This window comes from Anabrus simplex, chromosome 2, assembly GCF_040414725.1.
Source record: "Anabrus simplex isolate iqAnaSimp1 chromosome 2, ASM4041472v1, whole genome shotgun sequence".
Lineage (NCBI taxonomy): Eukaryota > Metazoa > Arthropoda > Insecta > Orthoptera > Tettigoniidae > Anabrus > Anabrus simplex.
Genome location: NC_090266.1, coordinates 1049283196 through 1049302990, shown reverse-complemented (window position 1 = coordinate 1049302990; position 19795 = coordinate 1049283196). Strand labels below are relative to the sequence as shown.

Below are 19795 nucleotides of genomic sequence, written 5' to 3'. Positions count from 1 at the left end.
TATAGCATCAAAGTATGTTCCACTGTACTATTTGTGGTTCTGCAATCAGATAGTGTCAACTGGGAATGGTATTGTAATTGATAAGGATGTTGATGCTGAATAATGAACGTCTTGTGTACTTGTTATATACTTAGCTGACAAAAATTTCCTTACATTGTAATAATATTTAGTTTCATAGCAAGTTTTCTGTAATACAATAAAGAACATTACATAGAAACCTGTTGTCAGTAGTGCCAGTTATTGCATCTTTTCACACTAAATGCCTTTATCGGGTGAAGAAGAGCAAAAACTGAGTGTATGCATAAACTGAGAGGTGTAAACTATAACAAAAAAATCTAATATCTACTTTTATATGCATGTTATTATTGTTTCTAGCTAATGTATATGGAATAGCCTTACTTTTTTCAAAATTTAACCATTTTATTAATTTTTTCTTTGCTATTTGCTTTACGTCGCACCGACACAGATAGGTCTTATGGAACTATGGAACAGGAAAGGCCTAGGAATGGGAAGGAAGCTGCTATGGCCTTAATTAAGGTATAGCCCCAGCATTTGCCTGGTGTGAAAATGGGAAACCACGGAAAACCATCTTCAAGGCTGCCGACAGTGGGGTTCGAACTCACTATCTCCCGGATGCGAGCTCACAGCTGCGCGCTCCTAACCGCATGGCCATTATTAATTTTTTGTGTCTCCTGTAGACTTATGATTTGGAGCTGCCTCGTTCATGCATCGGGCTCTTCAATAGCTGTGGATTTAGTAATAAATTATTATTTCTCCTGAGATAAGGTACTAAAATATTGAGTTTATAACATACAGAGAGTGTACAGAAGTACAAACCTACAAATAATAGTGTCACTCTTATTCACATTGAAAGATTTTATCAGATTATTTTTATGGAATTGTCAGCCTCTGTCTGAGAGTGAAATTTTTCTTAAAGGTTAGTTTCTCTATGTGCCCTGTGTCTTCTGGTATAGGCTAGAATAAATTTGTTACTTTCATTGACCTGTCTCAGTCTTATCCGTGGCTTTAACAATACGAAAGTGACCAAGGTATGAGCGATGCTAGTAATACCATTCGTTATTCAGTCAGTCCCTGTTATGAATGGTGTGAAAATATCACTCATAGGGTTGGTTGGTGCGTGCATTTCAGTGAGCTTGGCAGACTGTTATGTAATAGCAACTTCTGGCCCAATGAGGAAAGCAACGGGAAACTACTTTAGTACTCATTTCCCTAGTACACCTCTTCAGCGATGCCTAGGCTATCTATGATAGCTGTTGGCAGAGCTGTGGAGGATCAAACCAGCCTTCGGGCTGAATACCCAACATACGTATACAGTTTATCTATAAACAGTACTTCCTAACCAACAATAAGCAGAATATGTTAAGAATACCTTACAGGCATGCTAGTTTAGCGAAAGAAGTTACATGATTTTGTCTCTGCTCTGTTGTTGCAGATATATCTATCTCCAGTGTGAGTTGGGAAATCAAGGATGTCTGGTGAAATGATATTTTATCATTATACTGGGAGGATTGGGGTTTACTTCCTGAGGGCATCCACCCTCTCAATTTGTCCTCTTTTATAACTCGCTGTGAAACAATTAATGTAAAATGTATTACCGTAATAAACTTAATTATATAGTAAAAACAGTCCTTTGTCTTTCTCCTTACATAAAATAAGTTCTGATAAGAATGGAGATATTTCAAATAACATTAAGATAATGTTACTGTACATCTGAATATGATTGTATTATTATTATTCCACATCTTTTATATTTCTCTCCACAAATTTATCCATATCATCTTTTTTGCATCCCATCTAGGGATGAAATCCTGTACTCCATTCTCTGTCCTTAACCGTATCATGATTTTTCTATTACTTATGTAGTCCACTTTATCTTACATACCGGTACTCATCTAAGATCTTGTTGGTTATTATTCCCACTCCATTCTCTACCTTATGTCATGTCCTCCACTCCAGCAGAGAGTGTACCCTTTCCTCAACTTCTTTCACTTTCCTCTCCACTTAACTTTGCTCATTCCTGTCATAACTACATTGTCCTCCTTTTCACCTCTTCAGACTTTTCAGTCAGTGACACGAGGTTGATGTTCTCTACTGATCACCCACTTCTCACAGTTCTCCCTTCATAAGAGCTGCTCATCCCTTCCCTAGCCTTTTCCAAGGTTGATTTAAAAGTGCTATTTTCATTTTAGACTGTTATCACGATGGTATTGCTACTCTCAAAGGCATTTTAGAGCTATTGCCAGGAGGTGAGCAGGCCGCCGGCTCCTGACATGGAGTATAAACACCTTTTGCAGCCTCCCTTAACCTGTTGTCAGATATTACCCTCTGAGTTCCAGTGTCATATCCTACACTGAGGGGACCATCACCCCACCGAACATATCTCATCCGCCATTGGTCACCTTAGGATTATTCTTCTGCCCAACACTCGGCTTTGAGACGCTGCCTGTACGGTCTAGTCATTACCGTAGCGGGGTAATCAGCCCTTTTTTTTTCCTTTCCCAAATACATGCAGTTGGGAGATATCCTGGTGGCAGTACCTGCTTATGATAGTATAACAAGGAAATTAAATGAAGAACATTACTTATGTAACAGCAACAACAAAAATACGACAAACAATTACATGAAAACAAAATATTTCAAGGAATTAGGCCTATATAAAAGCAAAATATTTTATGATGATGAAAATAAGAAGCAAAAAATACATGATAATATTTTTCAGCTAGTGGTGAATGTCCCACTCACACACAGAAGGCTTTTGGTGTTGCAAGGATGAGAGAGGGCTGGGAAAGGGAAGATAGCAGTCATGCCCTTAATTGAGGTGCATTTGCCTGTTGTGAATACAGCAAACCATGTTTAGAGCTACCAACAATGCTTTACCCACCATCTCCTGAATGCAAGCTCACTGCTTCATGACCTGAATCACATAGCCAACTAGATCAGTAACATTTGAAAAATCAAGTAGTGTAACAATGAAAGGTAAATGCATAGGAATTCATATGAAATTTATTAAAAATATAAAAATATTGCTTCACATGTAGCCTAACATAGTTACATGATTATTGGTAGGCTATAATAACAAAATAGGAAATCCATATTTTTCTTTAATGTCAAATTAATTTGTTCTTAAACCTTTCTTGCAAGTCAAGGAGGATTGAACTTATATTTTGGGACAGTAGAGGAAAATTTGAGTGTTGATTCTTAGAGCTATTGCATTTAATTTTAAAGTTTGTAAGCTGATAACTTTCCATATTGACTCTTTCTACCATATCTTGAAATTATCATCTTGTACAACATTCACATGTGATATTTATTTTAATTTTCCTCAGGGAGAGGTTATGTATCAAAATCTATGTGTAATTAATATTTATCATATTGTGACTTTCAAATTTGAGACTGCATAACATATTGTGTACAACACAGGCAAACTGAAGAAATGTCTCGCGCTGTGGAGGGAGTTCCTGTGTACAACTCCGAGCAGGATATAAATGAAATGGCTGCCAGGCATTTTGAGGATCAGAATCTGTTGCACGGTAAATGGAATAGCGAGGTGGATACGCTGAAAGAAAATCAGAGGAAAGAATATAGAGAATGGCTGATGAAAATGTTGGAAGAGCACCAAACCAACGTAACTCTTCCTACACCCGTGTAAGTTGTGGGGAATATGACTGCTAGAGAACATAATGCATGCTGCTTTTCAAAGCTACTTTCTTGGTAGTGTGGTGGGGTGTGATATAACTCTTATGAATGTGAGGAAATGAGTGAAGGTCATTTGTACTCATAGCTAAGTTTGAGCTCATGTTAATCTTTTCATTTTTTTTATCTGGTTCTCCTTGTTAAGACACAGTGATGTAATGTTTGTGGAATGGGCCTTATTGTTGAAGCATGAATGTTGTGAACAGTGTGGATATATCTCCTCCCTCTTCCATTAGTGGTGTTGGTGGAAACATTACCTCCATTTAATGATATCCCTTGGGATTTTAAAAGTAATAAAATTCTAATCTTTATGTCTTGCATTGCTTCAGAGTACTCTTTTGAGGAAGGGGAAGAAAAGTAATAATAGGCTGTTGTGTAACTTTATGATGCTTGTGATCACTGGAATACCTGTACAAAGCTCAAGATCATGTATAAATTGAGACATCTAACAATCGGTTCAAGATAGAAACTGGAGATACAGGTGGCCAGTTCAGCAAGAATATAGGATCATTGTTAAGAATACCTTAGTTAATATCTGAGTGGAGAAGCTTCAGAATGATCGATCCAGGGATTTCTAAATAGCATGTAAAATAACTGTGTTTATATTCAGAGTTCGGATCAGTCACAGTTAATTTCTGGTTGGGCAAGATTCAGAATGATTGACCCAAAGATTTCTATGTAGAATATAAAATAACTTAGTTGCTATTCGGAGTTCTGAGTTGTCATTGCTAATGTAAGAGCAAATGCTGTGTGAAATTCTACTATGAGAAACATGTAAGAGTTTTCATTTATTGCAACATATGAGTTATATAAAAATTATACTTTTAAAGTATTAAATGTCATACTTGGATAGGTGTTTTGGGGTGGAGTTAGAGTTATTTTGAATTTCAACAAGGTCAGTGTTTTTAGAAACACACCCAGAACATTTGTTTCCTCTCTCGTTCCTGCTTTGCTTTTGCATGCCTGTTCATTGCACCTATGTAATCAGTATTCTGTGAGGCTTTGCTGGGCTGTTTCTTAACAGTCCTGGCAATGAAATTAACTTACGCAAAATATTATTCTTCACAAGAAATTAAAATTATTGTGACAATTTACAAGGGTAAGTCAGAAGGTAAGTTTCCTTATTTTATTATTCGGATGATAATAGCATATTGCAACTTCGGAATGTGATAAGTGATCTCACTACTGGATTGGACACATCTTCACCATCCCTAACTAGATTTACATATGTAGAGCCCTGAATGAATGTAGATACAACAGTTGTGAAATGTTAAAATATTTTGTATAAAGAAAGGAGGTATGTTCACTTACCTTATTTTAAGAGTAGAAAGTTTTAAACCTTTTGCTCTCCACAGATAGATTATTTAAAGCCAGCAAAAGCAGAATTGCCAATGGGCACTGTAGTGTGAAAATTGAGGAGGGGAGTATTTAAACACCCAAGATCTGTAACTGTCTGGCTTGATGTGGGAGAGCAGATATTGCTGAATGCAGTAGGAACAGTTTGTATTCTCTTAGTGTAACATGTAATATTTAAGTACTATATAACACTATTGTGAGGAGCTGAAAAATCTAATTTTATGCTTAATGCTTAATTTTTTTACTTTGACAGGTAGTCTGAGGCAATAAATTTGTTGCATGTCACAGAGCAACATACAGTTTTATTTTGTTTTATCTAACTAGATAATTAAATTCTTTCAGACTTTTCTGGTTTGGAAATTGTTATACAAAACCAGATAGATTGCACAGGCTTAGTTTGTCTCATGAGTCACCCCAAAAAATAAGTTCAGGACATATTTCTGCAATCACAACTTACAAATTATGTAACACAACATATATGTTATTTTCCAGCATTGTTACCATATCGATTGAGATGTCTGTCTAGTTTCTAAATGTTATTTGCTTGGATTTCAGTGTCCTACAAGTCCAACCGGCATTTTGTTATTCTTTTTATCATTATTACTCAAATTGTGGCCGTCAAGATGTCGCTTAAGAGCTGGGAAGAGGCAATAATCGTTTGGTCTAGATTAAGACTTTACTCTTATAGGTCTAGTTCATAAGTCACAGTGGTGGTGTAACAAAACATTGTCATGGAGAAACATCATTCCACTCGACAACAGACCCAGACATTTCCATTTAATTGTGTGTGTGTGTGTGTGTGTGTGTGTGTGTGTGTGTGTGTGTGTGTGTGTGTGTGTGTGTGTGTGTGTGTGTGTGTGTGTGTGTGTGTGTGTGTGTGTGTGTGTGTGTGTGTGTGTGTGTGTGTGTGTGTGTGTGTGTGTGTGTGTGTGTGTGTGTGTGTGTGTGTGTGTGTGATATGTACAGATAACACGTTTGTTGCCCATAAATATATATTTATTTTTAAAAAGTCTTGTCTGGCATTCTGGATGACCACAAGGGTCCAGAAGAAACTGGCACAAATACATGCATATACCTAAAATTACATTCCCCCTTTTATAATCTAGTGACAGGATATTTTGGAAGGTGCCATACAAATGGTAGTACAAAATATTTAGTGGATCTTTTAAAATAATGGTACAAATGTCATCGATCTCATTTTCAGCTATTCAGAGTTCCTTTGATATAGATGTTGATTCCCATAGGGAATCTGAAATATTTGTCCTGAATGAGCAAATTTATAATACCAATATAAATGGTCCGTTATTGGACATTATAAATTTTCCAGCTAGCTCATTCTTGGTTGCCAGCGTTTCGCCCTCGTGTGCTAGGGTGGGCTCATCAGTTGGTACCTAGCACACCTACCAATACGCTGGCTAGTGCATACCGTGGAGGCCACTGCGTAGGCTAACTGGAGCCACCGGCAGTGCCAATGCACTAAGAGACTTTGTCTCATCACTAAAAATTGATGCCTGCTTGGCCATCAGATGATATAGATGTTGATTCCCATAGGGAATCTGAAATATTTGTCCTGAATGAGCAAATTTATAATACCAATATAAATGGTCCGTTATTAGACATTATAAATTTTCCAGCTACCTCATTCTTGGTTGCCAGCGTTTCGCCCTCGTGTGCTAGGGTGGGCTCATCAGTTGGTACCTGGCACACCTACCAATATGCTGGCTAGTGCATACCGTGGAGGCCTTTAGCATGGCTACCAATGTGCTTGGAAGCTGTTCCTTGAGCTCTGAAGAGAAGACCCTTTACCACCCATGCCTTTGTGTTCTAGTTATATATAAATCACTGAAGTGAGGTATGCATGGTCGGTAGATAGGCTCCTCCTCCTGGTCAATGCGAACTGTGTGCTGGTTGTCCTGTTTCATTTGCACTGTTGGGTCAATCCTTGTTTTTCATAAACTCATAAACTTCCTACTGCAATTTATGTATTGATGTGGCAATTGAAGAACACACTCTGTGATGATGAGTTTCTCAACAATTCATCTTTAGAACACTTCTCCAGCACATGACCCAGTGTCTCTGGTTCTCCACAGTCTGGATGTTTGCACAGTGTTGTGTGTTGGTTCTTTTCACTGCTGAGATGTTACATGAATCTTGATGGAATTAGCCCATTGGGAGCACAATGACCCTTTCCTACCTGTTCATCCACAAATTAGTCTTGAGATGTTGCCCATAAACTTCAACTCCTGTCTCTTTATGAGGGAGTTTACATCATACTTCGTAAGGTTGTTTCCTCCTCTCATTTCGTATCCAATGCCCGGATTCCGATGTTATATCCTCATTGAAGAGAATGTCCAGATATTGCAGTATGTTTTCCTTTTCTGTCTGAAGATCTCTGCAGATGATCAAATGGTCATCATTAATTCAGAGCAGCCTTGGAGCGATGTTGAACTGCTATTTATGCGCTTCCCACTCAGCCTTAATTAAATGCAGCCCTCGAAAATTCCTGGTTGCATATCTCATTGGGACAGTCATGTTGTAATCCAATTATATCCTTCACAGCTTATTGCAAAATTTGTCAATATCTGCCAGAAAATGAGATTAAATTTTGCTTAAGGGAGTACTCTGAAGTGGGTAGATCATACTTGGCCATATGAAAATGAAAACCTACAGCCTGTTCTCCAGTCATTGACCGGGTCAGGGATGTAATGAATGAAACATATATAGGCTGTTATTACAATGGGGTTGCCACTCCCAAGGTGACTTGGCCATATATACTGGTTAATTATACAGGATATCTGAAAATAAGTTACAGAAATTTATGGGCATGATAAACCCAATAATGTAAGAAAGGATCATCACCCGTTTTTTTCCTAAACAGTTTGGTTAATCGCCTGGGGTAAAAAGAGAAGAAGCTATTTGTTCGGGGCATTGACCTAGAAAGATCGCCTGGGGTAACTGGTTCATATCTCTTATATCCTGCCACATAATGCATTGGATTTGCAACAGAATGTTGGCAGTGAAGATTGTTAATGTTAGCATTCAAAATTCCCAACGAAAATGCATGGAGTACGCAGAAATGATCAGAACCTTTATAGTGAATGGAATACAGGCATTAGTGCGTGGCTGAGGATCACACAATATTGGCGGTTTACATGTGCTGTACAATTGGCAAGCAATAGAGTAATGTAATGTATTGTGTGACTCAACACATGTAGGGGAGGGGAATGGACATCTGGAAGGAGAAAATAAAGCATCAATTCCTGTATGTGTGTCATTGGGCTTGTGCCCTGTGCTGGGTGAAACACACTACAAAAATGTAATAAAAATATTAATATTCACAGTATGTACAATATATGGACAATTAACAGAAAACAGTTATCACTAAGCATATCTCTTCAGTGGCCTGTAAAGTCGAGCTGTAAAGGCCTGGCCTGTTATGTCAGGAAATCTGAATAATGTAACGACATTAAAGGCATTAAAAGTGGTGTACATTTCTGATTAACACCTATCAAAACATAACAATGTACGGAACTGTGTTGGACTTAGTTTTATTAGCGTATATCCTAGGATACTCTGTTCCAAACTTAGCCTTCGATACTGTCAGACCAGGCGAGTTGGCAGTATGGTTAGGGGCACGCAGCTGTGAGCTTGCATCCGGGATATGGTGGGTTCAAACCCCACTGTCAGCAGCCCTGAAGATGGTTTTCCGTGGTTTCCCATTTTCACACCAGGCAAATGCTGGGGCTCTTTCTTAATTAAAGCCATGGCCGCTTCCTTCTCACCCCTAGCCCTTTCCTATTCCATCATCGCCATAAGACCTATCTGTGTCGGTGTGATGTAAAGCATCTTGGAAAAAAAAGAGAGATGTTTGTGCCCTGTGTTATCATAAGTCTTTGAAACATCAAGGAATATAACAGCATTTTTGTCCTTTAGCCAGTAATAATTGATTTATTCACATGGATGTGATAAAACCTCTTTGATGTGCTGAAAATTCTAAGAATACTTAGTCTTCTATCAGTGGCTTTTTACAATAATGTGTCTGATTGTTGAAAATATGTCAATAGGTCTCTGGTTAGATGTACAGCATCTTCATCACACCCTCCCTTTTGAATACGTATTGTCCTGGGTGGTAATTTTTTCATGTATATCATGTTCTCTGTCATGCATGTTGTTGTGAAACCTCCATTCTTTGAATAGCCACATATTGTGACTTGGCTGGTTCAGTATTGTGGGCATCACTTTGCCATGGTCTGATGACTAATCTCTTGGTCACCATAGCCTTCCACTTGCTGACAAATTTCTGCATTTGATATATTCTTGACTTCGAGAAATCTAAGAAATCTAATGATACCATTGATCTCCAATTTTGGACACTGTCTTGTATTGTCGATTGTGCATGGTGGTGTCAACTATCACCAAAATATCGAAAGAGAGCAAAGAAATATAACTTGACAATTCTCAACAGCCTAGTAACAACAGTACAGATACTACACTCATTTTAAACTTTCACTATTACTTATGTCACGTATGGACAAACCTCAAGCCTCTTGATAAGCAAGTTGCAAAGTCAGCCAACCCCATGCACTGCGAAACGAACCAGTATATGGAGGCATAAATGGACGATGGGTGCATTTGTGGTTGCTGATTCTTAGACAAATACTGATTATGGCTTTCATGTACTTTAGACTACGGTAAACAAATAATTACAAGATTTTAGTTTTGATTACATTTTACAAATATTTCACTAAAATTGTACAAATAAACACTGAACTCCTGCACTGCCATATCTTGGAGTTTGCACAAAGATCAAAAACCACTTAACAGTTCATGAATTGGTTAAAGCCCATGAACCTGCATGTTTCACAGCAAGGTAATTTATTTTGAGTTAGTGCTGAACTTTTACTCTTAACTCATTGAAGACAGTACCATGTCCTGCTCAGGCTTCGTTTTCTTAACTAATAAATCACCATGTGCTGGAAATACGTCTGTCTCTCTTCTGGTAAACATAAATGACAGCATTACAATTCCCTATACTCCTGCTAGATCGTATCACTGATTCTTGCCAGATAGAATACAAACGCCTTTTCTGAGCATGTGTTTTGAGCGCTTTGTTTTCCTGCTCGTTCCTACAGTGGCATTATGGTATCTTGATTCTCTGAGCAATAGCATGATAGAAACACTGATAAACTGAACATAAGACCTAAAAGAGTATGCAAAGTCTACTCAGAAAGCTGCAATACTCTTCTCTGTTTACCCAAATGTTTCGAACTTTATCACACAAAGACACAAATTTTTAATTGGGACTGTAGGAAAAGGATTACCTTTACCAATCACATTGTTTCCTTTTAGACAGCATATTAATACTAATGTAACAATGTTAGATGTGATTAAGATTAAAATCAATTTGATATGAAATAAATGGAAAAATAAAAAGCTCAGGAACTTGATAAAATATTGCCCCTTTCATATTTCAGTGTCAAATGGAAGAACCAAATGACGTCACTGTTAATAATTACAGTTTCTGATACAAAAATAATAATTATTTTGCCTCAAAAATTGTCAAAATATGCCTAAAAAGGCTGAGTAACTCAGATGGTAGAGCGCTCTCCTTCTGAGCCCAACTTGGCAGGCTTGATCCTGGCTCAGTCCAGTGGTATTTGAAGGTACTAAAATGTGTCAGCCTTGTGGCGGTAGATTTACTTGCATGTTAAAGATCTCCTGCGGGACAAAATTCTGGCACATCAGTGCCTCCGAAAACCATAAAAGTAGTTACTGGGACTAAAACCAATAACGTTATTGTTATTTGAAATGCTCAGTATACAGCAGTTAACCCGTTACAAATATGCCAGTGTTCAATGTGTTAACCTCTTTTATGTAATTGCTGATACTCCTCTGTTATCCATTCCAGTGTTTTCTTTCTTTTTTCCCCCTCCCTATATGCACACGTTTAAGCAGATCTTGCTTATAGCCCAAATGATGTCAATCACTACATAGGTTTGTAAAGATGACCACAGTTAGCAAATGATAACGTTCTTAGCCACAGCACACTATACAAGAGGTGGGATTGTCTGTGGAGGGCATTGTGACGTCGCTAGGCCTAGCTATTCACACTCGCACCACTGCTTGTCAAGAACGAGTTTTCGCTGTGCGCCGTGGTATTAGCCTGTGCATATTTCTTTCATGGAACAAATTGCTGGGAAAATGTCTTGTACCAGACTGTACATGTAATTATGCCATAAGAGGTGTTGAATACATATTGTGTTTTGGTTTCCCAACAGAGCAAGTGTTACACAAAGTGTAGGTGCAGAAAATTTGAAGAAAAGACTGGGTGCGTCATCCTCGAGTGTTGTGAGTCGGAATGTATACAGCGTGAAGTTTTGTATAAGGTTGCAAACAGTGAAGAAAGGGTATTCATATATGACAAACTAAAATTGAAAGCTGGTCCTTTACTAACTATTTTCAGTCAGTTAAAACAAAGCATCCAGATGATAGAGCCTTGGAGATCGATGACAGAAGAAAAGATGTTAGGAAGAGACATTCAAAAAGGCAGCTGAAAATGATAAAATCAGTGAATTTCAACAGTGTGTGCACAAAATTTCTGGTAAGCTAACAGATATTCAAATTGAAAACAAAGGATCTAGTTTTAAACTGTTCAATAATCAACAATTTGTCTTTGCAATAGATAAGAACTTGAAAGTTTCTGCTTATTTGAATGATAGTGAAGTGTGTTATTAGATGCTAAGTTGAAATTCTCAGGCCACAGCTATTGCTACACAAGTGGGGATGGCCGTGACAATTACGTAATCGGGTGAGTAATCTTAACAAGGTAAGGGCACGTACTGGGGAATCACAGATCTTACCTAAATTTTGTACAGACATTAAATGAGCCAAGAATAACACAACAGCCAAAACATCTCTTTCGGAAATCGAGTGAACCCAGCACGTACCAGTCAAACATACGAACTTTAACGCTTTCTGTAGGTCAAACGAATTAATTTCCTAAAGAAATATTTTGGCCATTGTGTTATTCTTTGCTCACTTAATGTGTGTGCAAAATTTACATAAGCTCGGCGATTCCCCGGTAAGCATCCTTCCCTTGTAAGTCATAGTCTTCCATTGGGTAATATATTAGTTGAGACTGTGAAATCAAAGCTTCAGGACTTAAAGGTGCGCTTATAAAAATGATGAAATACTTGCTGACCAGGTTGAATTTTTTGGAACAAAATCTCCTTAATTTTCACTTAGAAAAAGTTACTCTGTGGGGATGATGTTGACAATATTCATCATTTACAATCAAAAAAGCATTATGGGGCAATCAGGGCCAACAAAATTCTCACACTGCCACATTCAAACTTTTTGCAGCAATTGACTGCTTCTGTACATTTTTTGACCAAATTGGATGAACGAAAATGATCATTTTTATGAAAATTGTCAGGGACAAATCGAGTGGAACAGTTGGCTGAGCGTTGATAACGAGGGTATAGACTACAGTTCAGGAAATATCATAGGTATCACAGAAACCCATGAATACCTTACAGAAACAAAAACTGTTTCTTGCTTATTGGGAATCCTCAGCATTTTCTTTTCTCAAACTTATTGCCTTACCTGCAAAGAGAACAATCACTGGAGCGAAATGGCAGATGTAACCAAAAAAGATGTGAAACTTTTAGAGGACTGTAACTTTGTGCATCATGTCTTATAAGGTCAGTCAGAATATGTTTTGATGGTTAAACAAAGGCTCCAAAGATGAGTGCACACTTTTTATGTCCAAAATAGATAATCCAGTATACACTTCATCTTCCTAAGAACATTAGAAACAATTTGACAAACCAAAAGAATCCTTCCAAAACCCTCATGTTCCCTGCCTTTAAATATGAAACAGGAGACAACACCAGAGATACATTTAAAAGAGCCAATATGAAACAGGAGACAACACCAGAGATACATTTAAAAGAGCCAAATTTAGTAGCTGAAGAACAATTATAAGAATGAAAGAAACAATATTTTGAAGAAAGTATACAAATTGAACTTTGAATAAAACATTGTATCCCAGCAGTCTAGAGGGGCAACATGTGTTGCCTGCCTTAAATATTTTTGATGCAAGCAACAAAGCCTCTTTGATTGTAATGGGCGCCGGGAAATGTTCTCCGCAGTGCCTTCGTGCTGCTGCGTAAGGTAGCTAGAGCAGTTTAGTTGGCAGCATGGTGACATATCTGTCACCATCACTCACCTACAGTCCAAGGTAAACAGGCTAGCAGTACAGAGAAGGCCACACGTATGAGCTGTGGTCTGTCAAAATCGTCAGTGTGTGTTGCAGTAAGCCAGTGTTCAGATAGATTATTGAAATAGTGCAACAGGTTACAGGCGGTAATGTTTACTACTGCAGAGTGAGCTTTTTCGGTGGAGTACGTTTTTGACGAAGGCGATCGGGTTACAGAAAATGTAAAACTAAAATTTCAGGCGCGGTTTCCTAATTCAGTGTTCAAACAGGGATACAATTCGGGATTTGATAAGTACATTTCATGTGACCGGTCATTTCACGATGTACCGGGAACAGCCAGACCTACGCTTTTAGCAGACGAAAAACTTGATGAAATTTCCGATACAATGCTGTGAAAGTCTTTGACAATATGTGTAGACCTGTTGAAGTCTGTCTTCGAACACAAGGACAACACTTCCAGCATCTGTTATAAATTGCTGTGGTGAGTACAAAGTTTACTGTTTACTGATTGTTGTTTGTTTTGTTACAAGCGGCAGCAGCCGTGCTGCCAACTTAACTGCTCATGCTACCTCGCGCAGCAGCACGTAGGCGCTGCTGCGGAGAACATTTCCGGGTGCTCTGTACATGGCAGTGAAGACCCTGTTGAATTCATTGCTATATTATGTAAATGGCAGTCCATTGTAAATACAGAGAGCAGCAAAATTAATGTTCAGAGAATGAATAAATTTGGTGGTCCATTTTCTGCTGTTTCAGATTTTAGGTTTCAGTTTTCTGAAAAATTGGTCATTTGCGTTCAGAAATGGATGAAGATAGGGACGAGTTTGAAAGGCGGATCTTTAATCTCCTACACTGAGATAGCCCTCATCAAAAGTACAAAAATGCTTATGAAGTTTATACAGTTCTGTTCGGCAATTGTGAATGTAAAATATGTGCATTCTGTTAAATTTCAGACTGATAAATTAGAAAAGAGATTCAGTGTTTACAGACAATTTAGTGGTGAAAATTACAACATTAGTGTGACACGATTAATGGATGCTGAAAGAAAAAATTAGAATGAAAAATGTACTTGGGATAAAATCTGCAAAATATGGCACGATAACCCTGAATTTTCAATCACTGGATTTGATGGCTGAAGCCCTAAATGAAGAAAACTGCAGTCAGAAAATTGGAAGAACAGTTTCAAGATATCTTTTGCAATACAGTTAGTGAATAAGAAATTGATAGGTTGGCACATTTTTAGGTTTGTGGCTATCATGCTTTCAAAGTATCTGCAAGAATAATTGAGGCGCTCGGGGCTAGATAATGGTAAGCCACACATTGAGCAATATTGAGATTTGTACGCATTTTATATCTGCTAGAGGATGTCAAGCCACTGGAGGAGTAGTATTTGAAGAAACCAAGAGATGGCAGCACACGCTCTGTTGTTATGTATTGCACCAAGACACAGCACGTCATTTTTGTGCTTTAGTATGGTAAGCCACAGCAAGATGGCGTCTTGCAGGGGAAACAGTGTGAGCTGTTGTTCCGATGAAAAAATGCAATTAGGATCCGAAACGGAAGCCGATTGTCTTGAGAGTGAATCCTCGTGCGATGACAGTGTTGTAGATGTGGATTATCAGCCAAATCCATGTGATATCTCATCATCATCAGAGGTAAGCATCAACAAAATCTTATTATGTGGCATGCCATATTATAGCATGTGACAATGTGGCTTATCATGACAATACAGTACATGTAGTACTGTAAGATAAGGCTAATATTTAATGGAACTATGAACTACGGGACTATTTCTAAGATACTTATATGGAGCCAAGTAACCATAAACGACTGTTAAAGTAAGATGGGCATCACTAAGTGACTGCTATACGGGTTATTGTGGCTTGCCATTATATAGCTGTTAAATTGCTGTATTGTTCATTGTAGTTTCATAGGTTCATGCTATTAGTTTTTTCATCTTTCTTCCGTAAGGATGAAGACTTAGCTCCTGTTGTTAGAGAGGTGCCCATCTCACCTGGTAAGAATGGAAGGCATCGATGGCGGCAGCAAACACCGGAGTTGAGTAAAAGGGCTAAACGTAAACGCCGGCGTAATCGGGTATGTACTTAAACATAGCTATTAACCAGAATTTAAAAAATATTAGAAAAATAATTACTTTAATTAAATAATAATAATTAATATTATTATTTAGGAGAGCCGGCACAGAATATCGAATTTATATTAAATTAGCAATACAATATGTTTCATAAACATGTTGTAACATGAACATTATTTTTTTATTTTTAAGGGTGAAGAGTACACGAGTGATGCAACGAAAAAGAAAGTAGGTGCCAGAGAAATGGGACCTCCATGTGCTTGTCGTCGGAAGTGTATGACGAAGATAGGAGAAGCAGCTTCCAAAATATTCCATGGCTTCTGGGACATTGGAAATGTTGATGCGCAAAACAACTACATCTTTTCGTGTATCTCAACGGCACCTCCAAAACGTTCCTACCCGAAGAAAAGGAAAAAGGAGCAGTCTTCTCGAAAAATCACTGCTACGTACTCTGTTAAGGTGCAAGGTGAAGGAATCCAAGTCTGTAAAGTGGCATTTCTCTCTGTACATGGGCTACAAGGATCAAGAGGAAGAGTGGAAAACATCATACAGCAAGTTGCTAGTGGTCAAGAGTTTGTTAAGAAAGACCAAAGGGGGCGCCATAAAAATCATCGGAAATATCCACCCGAAGTTATAGCAGGTGTTCACGACCATATACGAAGCATACCCACTTACCAGAGTCACTACAGTAGGCACAAGAATCCCCAAAAGGCTTATTTTGACTGCGAGATGACAATCAGTTCTTTATACCGGGATCATTATCTACCCTACTGTGAGGAACGGAAAATTGCCAGTGTTAAAGAGGATAAGTACAGACGGATTTTCTGCACAGAATACAACATAGGCTTCAAGATGCCCCTTTCTGACACCTGTAAAGTATGTGACGAACTTGCTACTCAGATTAACTCCTGCCACCTACCCAATGATCAACAAACATTCGACGACCTGAGGAAGAAAAGAGAACTACATCACCGGAAAGCGGAAGCAATGCAAGCTACCATGACAGCAGATATCGCCAGAGCCAAGACTGATTCCAGTATCGCGGTCATCTCAGTTGACTTGCAGCAGGCCCTCCCTGTTCCAAAACTTACTGTTGGTCCAGCTTTTTACAAGAGAAAAATATGGATGTACAACGTGGGTATACATGACTGCGGAACCGGCATCGGACACATGTACATGTGGACTGAGGATGTTGCAAAACGCGGCAGTGATGAGATATGCAGCTGTATATTAAAGTTTCTCCAGACAAAAAGCGTTGCTTCCAAAATAATATGCTATTCAGATAACTGTGCCGGACAAAATAAGAATTGGACGGTTATGTGCATGTGGTTGTCACTGGTACGTGGTGACAAATTCATAGAAATTGAACACAGATTTTTGATTAGTGGTCATACACGACTGCCATCTGATAGAGATTTTGCATCCATTGAGAAATACCAAAGGCGCCATGCGAGCCAAGTTTTCTCGCCCACTGACTGGGTTGATGTTGTCAAGAAAAGCAGAGTAGAAAAGAAATTTGACGTGACTGTTATGCAACAAGACGATATCCTAGAGTTCAGCAAACTGCCAGCACAGTACATAACAAAGAGAAATACAGCAACAGATGGACATCCTATTAACTTTTCAGAAGCTACAGTGTTCAAAGTTTTGGCCTCAAATCCTGATTCAATTTTCCTGAAGCACACTGTTCACGGAGACTTCCGTGAAATTAATGTCAAGAAGCGTGGCCGTCCTACACAGACATCGTGGATTGCGACCTTAACACCAAAATATCGTAGGTCCATTCCTATACAGCATAAAAAACTGTCTGACGTCATGGACCTGCTTCCCTACATACCTGCGGTGCATCATGGATATTATTTATCTCTGACTCAATACGAAACCACAGAGCAGGTTGATGAACCTGAATTAATTGATGGCAGTTTCTTAGATGACGGTGAGAGTGATGTGAATGGTGATCAGTAAAGCCAAATGTTGGCACTGAAACTTTGGTGATAGACAATGACAAGCCACAAAATTATATGTATTCCTTGAACTTAATGTTCTTTTTTACTACGTTCATTAGTTAAAAAGGTTCTATTTCATGTTACAAGAATACATTAATGTATGTAGTACCTTATCATTCAATAAAAATACCTCCTATGTCCATCACCTGATTTATGGAATTTTTTGAAACTTCATATGGCTCTCCTGTAAAATTTCCTCAATGTGGCTTACCATTATCTAGCCCCGAGCGCCTCAATTCAAGTATTGTGTGCTGTTGGTGGCTGGTAAAAGTATGAGTGATGGGTATTTGGAGGAAATTAACAGAGGGTGTTAACAGTTCGAACTGATGAAGTATTGAATGTAGGAAAGATGGCATTCCAGATCATGAGCAGCTTGTTTCCAGCAAGTATGAGAAATCGTTTCTTTGAGATTGTGACAAACAATATAAAGTGTTGTGCAGATTAATAGTGCAAAACGTCAGACACAGAGCTCGGGGAAACTGTACAGAAAACCTTATCTGTGGAACTTCTGTCTTGGAAATTATAGATAGAATTGTTAGTATTTGTGTAACAGTTTGTCTTCAGATTACAAGAAAATACTCAGCAATATCTATCCCATAATAAAGGAGAAACTTCTGTAAGAAAATTAAAACCCTGAAATAATAGTACCCGGGTATGTTACTGTTTTTTTATGCATATTTTTTAAATTGTATGTACCTTTTAGTAGTTGTCTATTTCATTGTTATAGTTTTTACATTGTTATGTGCTTTTACAAGAAGTTAAATCATGGCACCATGATTTAATCACATTTACTGTCAAAAATTATTAAAAGTGTAATTGAAATTGTTAATAATTTTTGTCAGAAATAGTCTGTTATTTTTAAAAGTAATGAATAATAATCACCCTGACAAATTTTGGAAGTGCTGTAGTAAACACAGCTCTACTTATTACAAAATACACTTGTATAGCTAATGAAATACAATGCTGCATCTTGCCAGAGTTGGCTTATTGAAGTCGGTGGTAAAAATCAAGATTATAATAAAATAATTGTAACAGGCTTTAACTTACTTCTTAAATACCATGAAGTAGCCCAGTGGCCAGAATTCAGTATTACCTTGAGTACTTTAAAACACTGATGCACAACTACCTTCAGAACAATCATCTTGGGTGATGAATATACAATTTTTCAGCATGGGAAAAAGTTCAGGAAACCCTATTGGCAGCCATCTTTTGCAGCCTCGCGTAATGCCTGCTGCAAGGGTGTTTTTACCTTATTTGGTGATGCAATGTGACACACATTCAGATGTCTAAGATGGCCAGTATGAGTGATTAGACAAGATTGTAATGCATGGAAGTTCCATTAAAAAACAAAAAAACAAAACCTGTGGCAAATACAGCCCATTAGGTGCCATGGCTTACTGAGAGGGCTGCTGCACAGCATGAGCCGTATTGCTTGGCTTTTGTGATTGGAACTGAAGGTCATGTTTGGCATTGAACTCTGAGACCAGTAAGGGACTGATGTGCAGGTGGATTTGTCATAGGGAAAGTACCAGTATCCTCTTTGCCACATCTCTGACTATTTGCAACTAAGGAACTCCTGCAAATATCGTAAAATATCCAAATGCAACTCCTTGCTTATGTATAATGATTTAACTCATCCATGCAGTCACAGAATTACTAGAGCACTCATTATTGGTGATGGGTTCTTGGTATTCTTTAAAACATCCATGACCGGGTGAGTTGGCCGTGCAGTTAGGGGCGCGCAGCTGTGAGCTTGCATCCGGGAGATAGTAGATTCGAGCCCCACTGTCGGCAGCCCTAAAGATGGTTTTCCGTGGTTTTCCATTTTCACACCATGCAAATGATGGGGCTGTACCTTAATTAAGGCCACGGCCCCTTCCTTCCCACTCCTAAGCCTTTCCTATCCCATTGTCACCATAAGACCTGTCTGTGTCGGTGCGACTTACAATTGAAAAAAATGGAAAAAATCAACATCGATGCCACTCAAACACTTTTGATATTCCCATTGTAGTTGCTGTATGCTGCCATCTGCAAGTCTTCGAAGGTATTTTTCCTCAAATGCTAACAAAATGTAATGTTTGTCCATGTTTCCATGTTTCGTACTTCACAAAACAAACATGGCTAACATAGTTAACTAGGGAAGAACATCTTCGTGCCCACTGTTGTTGCACTGTTCACAAGCAAGACCATTTTTGATTGAGGGTAGAGATGGTAGGATGCATTTCAAACTCTTTAAATATATGCTTGTGGTTTACCGGTGCATGCAGTACCCAAACATTCAAATCAAACTTCATATTTGGTGGAATGTAAACTGGTATTTGAAGCCCTACATGTACTACATTGTATTCGAAATTGCATTGGAACATGTCAGGATGAGATTGATAACGATTTATATTTTAAGGATTG

General features: G+C 38.3%; 1 protein-coding gene across 3 annotated transcripts in view; it reads left to right on the top strand.

The window, feature by feature from the left end:
* The window catches only part of LOC136863273 (FERRY endosomal RAB5 effector complex subunit 3), a 158738-nt gene that overhangs the window by 48128 nt on the left and 90815 nt on the right, over window positions 1-19795 (top strand). For all 3 annotated transcript variants that reach the window (XM_067139660.2, XM_067139657.2, XM_067139656.2), the window contains one exon: window positions 3442-3666. In XM_067139660.2, coding sequence (XP_066995761.1) covers window positions 3442-3666 — 225 coding nt within the window. The remainder of the gene's footprint in view (window positions 1-3441; window positions 3667-19795) is intronic.